Here is an 8,621-nt window from a genome sequence, read left to right as displayed (position 1 = left end):
GGAAATGTTGGCGGATGATTTGGTTTATGCGAAGGTTGGTAGGGTGGAAGGTGAGCACCAGGGGTGTTCTGTCCTTGTTGCGGTTGGAGGGGTTGGGTCTGAGGGCGGAGGTGCGGGATGTGAACGTGATGCGTTGGAGGGCATCTTTAACCACGTGGGAAGGGAAATTGCGGTCTCTGAAGAAGGAGGCCATCTGGTGTGTTCTATGGTGGAACCGCTCCTCCTGGGTGCAGATACGGCGGAGGCGGAGGAATTGGGGATACGGGATGGCATTTTTGCAAGAGGTAGGGTGGGAAGAGGTGTAATCCAGGTAGCTGTGGGAGTCGGTGGGTTTGTAAAATATGTCAGTGTCAAGTCGGTCGTCATTAATGGAGATGGAGATGGTCCAGGTAAATTTAAGGTCAGGGTGGGATGTGTTGGTGAAGTTGGTGAATTGCTCAACCTCCTCGCGGGAGCACGAGGTGGCGCCAATGCAGTCATCAATGTAGCGGAGGAAGAGGTGGGGAGTGGTGCCGGTGTAATTATGGAAGATCAACTGCTCTATGTAGCCAACAAAAAGACAGGCATAGCTGGGGCCCATACGGGTGCCCATGGCTACCCCTTTGGTCTGGAGGAAGTGGGAGGATTCAAAGGAGAAACTGTTAAGGGTGAGGACCAATTCGGCCAAACGAATGAGTGTGTCGGTGGAAGAGTACTGTTGGGGACGTCAGGAGAGGAAAAAACGGAGGGCTAGGAGGCCCTGGTCATGGCAGATGGAGGTGTAGAGGGACTGGATGTCCATGGTGAAGATGAGGCGTTGGGAGCTGGGGAAACGGAAGTCTTGGAGGAGGTGGAGGGCGTGGGTGGTGTCTTGAACATATGTGGGGAGTTCCTGGACGAGGGGGGATAGGACAGTGTCGAGGTAGGTAGAAATGAGTTCAGTGGGGCAGGAGCATGCTGAGACAATGGGTGGGTCAGGGTGGTCAGGTTTGTGGATCTTGGGTAGGGGGTAGAAACGGGCATTGCGGGGTTCCGGGACTATGAGGTTGGAAGCTCCAACTCTAATACTTTTAAAAGGCTACCATTTGCCAAATGTACACTTGCCTGCATGAAGCTGCTCCCAATCTATGGTTAGACGTTAAGACATAGGAGCAGAAATTAGGCCATTCTGGCCATCGAGTCAATTCCACCATTCAATAATGGCTGATAGGTTGTTTCAAACCTATTTTCCTACATTCTCCAGGTAACCTTTGGCAATCAAGAATTTAACTCTCTCAGTTTTAAATATTCTCAATGACCTAGCCTCCACAGCCTTCTGTGGCAATGAATTCCGAGGGTTAATCACTTTCTGGCTAAAGAAGTTTCTCCTTATCTCTGTTCTTAAAGGGTCTTCCCTTTACTCTAAGGCTGTGCTCTCAGGTCCTCATCTGCCCTGTCAATGGAAACATCTTCCCAACATCCACTCTGTCCAGGCCGTTCTGTCAGTTTCAATCAGATCCCTGCTCATCCATCTAAACTCCATCAAGTATAGTGCCAGAGTCCTCAAACATTTCTCATATATTAAGCCATTCATTCCTGGATCATTCTCATGAACCTCCTCTGAACACGCTCCAAGGCCAATACATCCTTCCTGAGGTATGGGGCCCAAAATTGCCCATTGAATGACAACACTCTATTTGCCTTTCTAACCACCGACTCAATCTGCAAGTTCACCTTAAGAGAAACCTGGACAAGGGCTCCCAAATGCCTTTGCACTTCAGATTTCTGAATTTTCTCCCCATTTAGAAAATAGTTCATGCCTCTATTCTTCCTACCCAATTGCATGATTTCACACTTTCCCATGCTGTATTTCATCTGCTACTTCATCTGCCTGCTCTAACTTGTCTAAATCTTTCTGCAGGCTCCCCACCTCCTCAGTACCATCTGTCCCTCCACCTATCTTTGTATCACCTGCAAACCTAGCCCCAATTCCCTCAGTTCCTTCATCCAGATCATTAATGTACAAAGTAAAAAGTTGTGGTCCCAACACTGCCTCTTGTGGAATACCACTATTCACCGGCTTCCATCCTGAGAAGGACCCCTTTATCCCCACTCTGCCTTCTGCCAGACAGCCAAGCTTCTATCCATCCTATTCCTCTGCCTCTAACACCATGGGCCCTTCTCTTATTCAGCAGTCTCCTGTGCAGCACCTTATCAAAGGCCTTCTGGAAGTCCAGATAGATAACACCCATTGGCTCTCCTTGGTAGAACCTGCTCGTTACCGCCTCAAAGAAATCTAACAGATTGGTCAGGCACAACCTCCCCTTGATGAAACCATGCTGACTTTGTCCTGTTGCACAAGGCATTTTTAATTATACAGAAATGTCATTCTTCACAATGGACTCTAAAATCTTACCAACAACTGAGGTCAGGCTAATCTGCCTATATTTTCCCCTCTTTCTTTAACAGAGGGGGTTACATTAGCAATTTTCCACTCCTCTGGGATCTTCCCTGACTCCAGTGGTATGTGAAAGATAACTACTAAAGCCTCCACTATCTCTTCAGCTATCTCCTTCAGAACTCTAGGGTGTAGCCCATCTCGTATCCACTTGCAGATCTTTCAGTTTTTCTCGCACCTTCTCCTTCATAATGGCTATCGCACACATCTCTGCGCCTCCCAACTCTCTTGAATTTTTGAGATATTGCTCGTGCCTTCCATGGTGAAGACTGATGCAAAGTACTTATTCAATTCCTCAGCCATTTGTTTCCCATTACTACTTCTCCAGCATAATTTTCCAGTGACACATTATCCACTTTTCCCTGTCTTTTGCCCTTTGTATATATCTAAAGAAACTCTTGCAATCTTTCCTAATATTAGTAGCTAGCTCACCTCGTATTTAATCTTCTCCATCCTTACTTCTTTCCTCATTGTCCTCTGTTGGCCTTTGTAGGTTTCTCAATCCTCAGGTTTCCCTATCCTCTGGCTTCCCACTGCGCTTCACCACATTATATACTTTCTCTTTTGCTCTTACGCTGTCCCTGCCTTCCCTGGTCAGCCAGGGCTGCCTCATCCTCCCTGTACCAGGCTTCTTCTGCCTCAGAATGAATTTTTCCTGTATCTCTTGACTTACTCCCAGAAACTCCCGCCAATACTGTTCCACTATCTTTTCTGACAAGAATTGACTCCTCTCCCAGTCAATTCTTGTCAGCTCCTCCCTCATGACTCTGTAGTTGCCTTTATTCAGCTGTAAGGAGAAAGTGAGGACTGCAGATGCTGGAGATTAGAGCTGAAAAATGTGTTGCTGGAAAAGTGCAGCAGGTCAGGCAGCATCCAAGGAACAGGATTCCTGAAGAAGGGCTTATGCCCGAAACGTCAATTCTCCTGCTCCTTGGATGCTGCCTGACCTGCTGCTGCGCTTTTCCAGCAACACATTTTTCAGTTTTATTCAGCTGTAATACCGTTACATGCGATTCTACCTTCTCCCTCTCTCAAACTGCAGAGTAAATTCAGTTAGATTATGGTTACTGCCTCCTAAGTGTTCCCTCCATCTTAAGCTCCCTCAACAAGTCTGCCTCATGGCAATACTGGATTTAGTGTTGTGAATGTTCCCTAGTGGGCTCCAAAAAAGGCATATTTCAGACATTCCACAAATTCCTTTTCTTGCAATCCACTATCAACCTGATTTTCCCAGTCCACCTGCATAATAAAATCTCCCACAATCACTATAACGTTGCCTTCTTAAACACCTTTTCCATCTTTTGATGTATCTTAACCCCAGCCCCTGACTACTGTTTAGAGGCCTATAGATTATTCTCATTTTGGTTCTTTTACCTTTGTGATTCCACAACTATACCTCCACAGATTTTACATCATCTGACCCTTCAAAGTTTGTGCGAAGCTTTGTAGCTCGGGTGCTCGTTGTTGTGGTTCTGTTCGCCGAGCTGGAAGTTTTTGTTGCAAACGTTTCGTCCCCTGGCTAGGCGACATCATCAGTGCTTGGGAGCCTCCTGCGAAGTGCTTCTTTGATGTTTCCTCTGGTGTTTATAGTGGTCTGTCGAATGTTGATATTCTGTGATTCATGTTCATGCACTCCCTGGTAACTGTGCATTGACTACTGTCTCTGAACCACCCCCCTATAGGGAGATTTCTGTAGACTGACTGGAGCCTCTGAGCCCCTTTCCCTTGGAGATTTCTGTAGACTGACAGGTGCCTTTCAGATTCTCTCCCTCAGGGAACTATCTGTTCATTTACTGATTTCTCTCAGGATTGGAAAGAGACAGCTCTTGTGTGTGAAATGATCTGAATGGTGAACCAATCCTTGCTGGTTGTGATAAGTTTCTCCAATCCCTTAGTTCAATTCTATACTTCCAGTTCCAGCAAATAACCTCAGCTGTCCTCCAGATGATATGAGAGCACGGTAAATATACCTCTTCATCAGCGATAATACTACTGTAATATAACAGACCCTCAAAGTGAATCCACATTATCAAGCTACTAAAGTGTGTCAATTCATTAAAGTGAGGACTCTGGGACTCTAATAGCCTCTGGTGATGTCCCTTTGTGCCAGTTGCTAGTCACCTGAATAGTAGTTCATCCGATTTTCCCTCTACCTATCAGGGTGTAAAAGGGAGAGATGTGCTACCATTTCAAATGGCATCTTACTGATCCAAGATCTGTGTTAATCACATGGATTCCGACAACTTCACTGAGTGCAAGAAAGAACACAGATGACAACACGGATGATCTCAGTTACTTTTTATAGTCTGTTTTATCTCATGTTCCTTGTAACAGAGAGAGTAAGGTGGGATAAAAAAAAATTGTGCTCTGTTTCACAGTCCTCCCTCTAACACTTACTGATACATCCTGCATTTCTCAGTATTACTATAACATTGATAACAAGCAACATGAATTCGACTGGGACAACACTACTATCATAGGGCAAGCCAGACAGAGAACAGCCAGGGAATTCCTAGAGGCATGGCATTCATCCACAAACTCCATCAACATACACATCGACCTGGACCCAATATATTCAGCGGACAGCTGAAACTGACAACCGGAAGCAGCAGGGACAGACCACTATAAACACCGGAGGAAACATCAAAGAAGCGCTTCGCAGGAGGCTCCCAAGCACTGATGATGTCGCCTAGCCAGGAGACGAAACGTTTGCAACAAAAACTTCCAGCTCGGCGAACAGAACCACATCATCTGACCCTACTTTGTTTATTGCTTTTGATTTATTTTTTATCAGATCTTGTCAATGATATTGAAATTAGTCTTCCCCCAGTTTAGACACTTCACTCAGCTCACCCACTGAAACTTCGTCACTTGAAGGCTTCATTCCTGAAGATTTGGTCCAGCACTGCCCCATCTCTAGTAGGAATAACTATACACTGACTGAACAAGCTCTCCTTGATAAACTTTAAAATCCCAACCCTTCTCATCCTTTCACATTCAGGTACGCCCAGTTAATGTTAGCAAAGTTGAAATCCTTTCCAACTATAATGCTGTTTCTCTGACACCTTTCTGCGATTTGTCTATAGGTCTGCTCTTCTCTTCCTCCATCCCCCACCCCCTGTTGTGACGCCTGTAGTTTAATCACAGGAAGGTAATTGCCCCTTTTTGACTTTTAAGCCCTAACCAAATAGCCTCACTTGAAGACCTACCCAGGATGTCATCCCTCATTCCTGTAGTGATAGTTCCCTTTATCAATAATGCAACGGCCTGACATCTCTTATTTGCCCACCACTTCACACTTGAAACTTCCATAACCTGGAATGTTGAGCTGCTAGTCCTTCAACTTTGTCTCAGCAATAACATTTAATTCTGACAGAGATTTTCAAGATCATGAGCCACTGGATAGACTAGGTAGGGAGAAATTGTTCCTACTCACAAAAGGAACGAAGGGGGCATAGGTGTCAAGTGTTCTGCAAAAGAAAGCACAGATGAAACGAGGAAACATTCTTCACACATATAGTGAATAGTTAGGGTATGGACTACACTGCCTGCAAGTCTGGTGGAGAATGGTTCATTGAGGCAATCAAGACGGATTATTTGGATTAAAATAATGTTCAAGGGTAAGGGGAAAAAAACATGACATTGGCACCAGGTGACGTTGCTCAATTAACTAGCCAGTGAGACACAATGGGTTGAATGGCCACCTCCTGCACCATAACATTTCTGTGATTTCATAAAATCAAAAGCTAATGGTTCACTTACTTGAATCAAGCAAAAATACTCACCACTTGGGCAAGGTTTTCCCAGAGGAATACAAGACACAGCCAGTTGCCACATGGATTAATCGAATTTTACTTCTGAGAACTTTAATCAGATCCCCATTCTGTCCCCCAACCACCTCAATTCTCCAGAAGTCATTTGAATCTCCAGTTCCATTCTGCAAACAAATAAGCAGCATCAACTATCAGAAGCAGTTATTTCCTTACCCTAAACATCACTAGATTATCAAAGAGAACCAAGGGTCGCCTAGGTTACTTTCTACCACCTGGAAATTGCATGATATAACAATAATGAAATATGATTAATACCTATTAATCAGTTAACAACAGACCCAGACACCATAAGATCATAATAAGACCACAAGATGTCAGAGAAGGAGGCCATTCAGTCAATCAAGTCCACTCCACCATTCAATGAGATCGTGGCTGATCTGATCATCCTCAACTCCACTTTTTTGCCTTTTCCCCATAACACATTTGACTTCCTTCCTGATTATCTATCTCAGTTTGAATACAGAGGAACCTCGATTACCTGATTACCAATTATCCGAAAATCAGATTATCCGAACAGAATCTGAAGGCCCCGTGAAACCATTATAACAAAGTGGTGTTACCTACAATGGTGTCACCATCGCATCTTTTGTTAACAGTACAGGATAAATGAGGGTTACCTGCACTGAAGATCTGCAAATGTTGCATAAATGTTGAGGTGTTAATGACACTGGTGCAACAATCTCAGTTAGTCAACTGTAGCAGAGTTAAAATAATTTTAACTGACAATGGAGCAACGATCGCATCTTTAATTTAACTGATGAATACAGGGGGGTACTTGCACTGAAGATGATGATGACTGCAGCAGAGATATTAATGACACTGGTGCAACAATCTTAGTCATTCAATTGTTGCAGTGTTGAATGAATTTTAACACATGAAAATGACTGACATGCTGAAGGATTTAAAATGCATGACAAAATCAGTGGTGTCTTCATTCCCTCTATGACTTTTTTCTGAGTTTGTATCTGGTGTAACTAATCGAGTTTGTTGCACGTACTTACCACGTCTGTCAAGAAAAAGTGGACCACAGTGACAATTGAATAGAAAAGTGAGATTTCACAGTCTGGATCATGGTGAAAAGGCATCGAAGATTGCACAGGAGTACAACATTGGAATAGCAACCGCGTCCGACATCAGGAAAGCAAGACCAGCGATTGAGAAATTCATCAGCCAAAGTGACACGGCAAATGCTCTAAAAAGAAAATCAATGAAGCCAGCAAAGGATGAGCAACTCGACCAAGCTGTATTTTTGTGGTTTTCACAGCAGCGTGAAAAGAGAATTCCTGTATCTGGCCCAACGATATTAGAAAAAGCTGCAAATTTCCATGAACTCCTCCATACCGGTGAAACAGTGTGTCATTGGGCTGGTTACAGCGCTTCAAACATCGTTATGGCATTAGGCAACTCAGCATTCTTGGAGAGCAGACATTTGCGGATGGCAGCACTGTGGAAGGCTATAGATTGAAACTGCAATCCGTCATTAATGAAGCAAAGTGTGAACCTGAACAACTGTACAAGGCTGATGGAAGTGGATTGTTCTGGCATGCACTGCCAGATAAAACATATGCGTCCAGCACAGAAAAGCAGCTGTCAGGACATAAAATGCAGAAGGTTCATAACACAATTTGCCCTTGTGTCTATGCCACCGGCACTCATAAGTTACTGCTTGTCTGCATTGGGCGATATGCTAATCCATATTTGCTTCAAGAACTGTGACAAGAACTCGTTTCCAATGAAGTACAAAGCACAAAATAAGGCATGAATGACATCTCCACTTTCCTCATCCTGGTTCCATGAAGATTTTGTACTTCCTGTCAGATCACATTTGGCAAGTGCTGGACTCGACCAACGTGCCCTTCTGCTTGTTGACAACATGGGGGTACACACTGTGAAAGGCAGCCAGTTACAATCAGCAGGCGGAGCTATCAAGTGTTTGTTTTTGCCACTCAACACCATTTCAAGATTACAGCCTTGAACCAGGGAATCATTGCAATTATGAAAAATATATTATCGCTGTGACATGTTGCATGCTGTTCTGGCTGAAGACAATGCAGAAAAAGGACTGCAGAAAATTGTTAGGGAATTCACAGTCAAGGATGATCTGTTCATGATTGCTGAATTTTGGAACCGCATCAAGCCATCAACAATCGTGGAGTGATGGTACAATGACTTGCATGTTGGGAGCCATGCCAGTAGATGTAGTGTACCTGGACTTTCAGAAAGCTTTTGATAAAGTCCCACATAGGAGGTTAGTGAGTAAAATTAGGGCGCATGGTATTGGGGGCAAAGTACTAGATTGGATTGAAAGTTGGTTGGCTGATAGGAAACAAAGGGTAGTGATAAACGGCTCCATTTCAGAATGGCAGGCAGTG

At 44.3% G+C, this 8,621-nt stretch overlaps 1 protein-coding gene across 4 annotated transcripts in view; it reads right to left on the bottom strand.

Moving 5' to 3' along the window:
* pomt2 (protein-O-mannosyltransferase 2) overlaps nt 1-8,621 on the bottom strand; it is a 230,678-nt gene that overhangs the window by 134,211 nt on the left and 87,846 nt on the right. For all 4 annotated transcript variants that reach the window (XM_043701478.1, XM_043701476.1, XM_043701477.1 and 1 more), the window contains exon 13: nt 6,202-6,353. In XM_043701478.1, the coding sequence (XP_043557413.1) occupies nt 6,202-6,353 (152 nt within the window). The remainder of the gene's footprint in view (nt 1-6,201; nt 6,354-8,621) is intronic.

This window comes from Chiloscyllium plagiosum, chromosome 12 (genome assembly GCF_004010195.1).
Source record: "Chiloscyllium plagiosum isolate BGI_BamShark_2017 chromosome 12, ASM401019v2, whole genome shotgun sequence".
Classification (NCBI taxonomy): domain Eukaryota; kingdom Metazoa; phylum Chordata; class Chondrichthyes; order Orectolobiformes; family Hemiscylliidae; genus Chiloscyllium; species Chiloscyllium plagiosum.
This window is presented reverse-complemented; position numbering and strand designations above follow the sequence as displayed.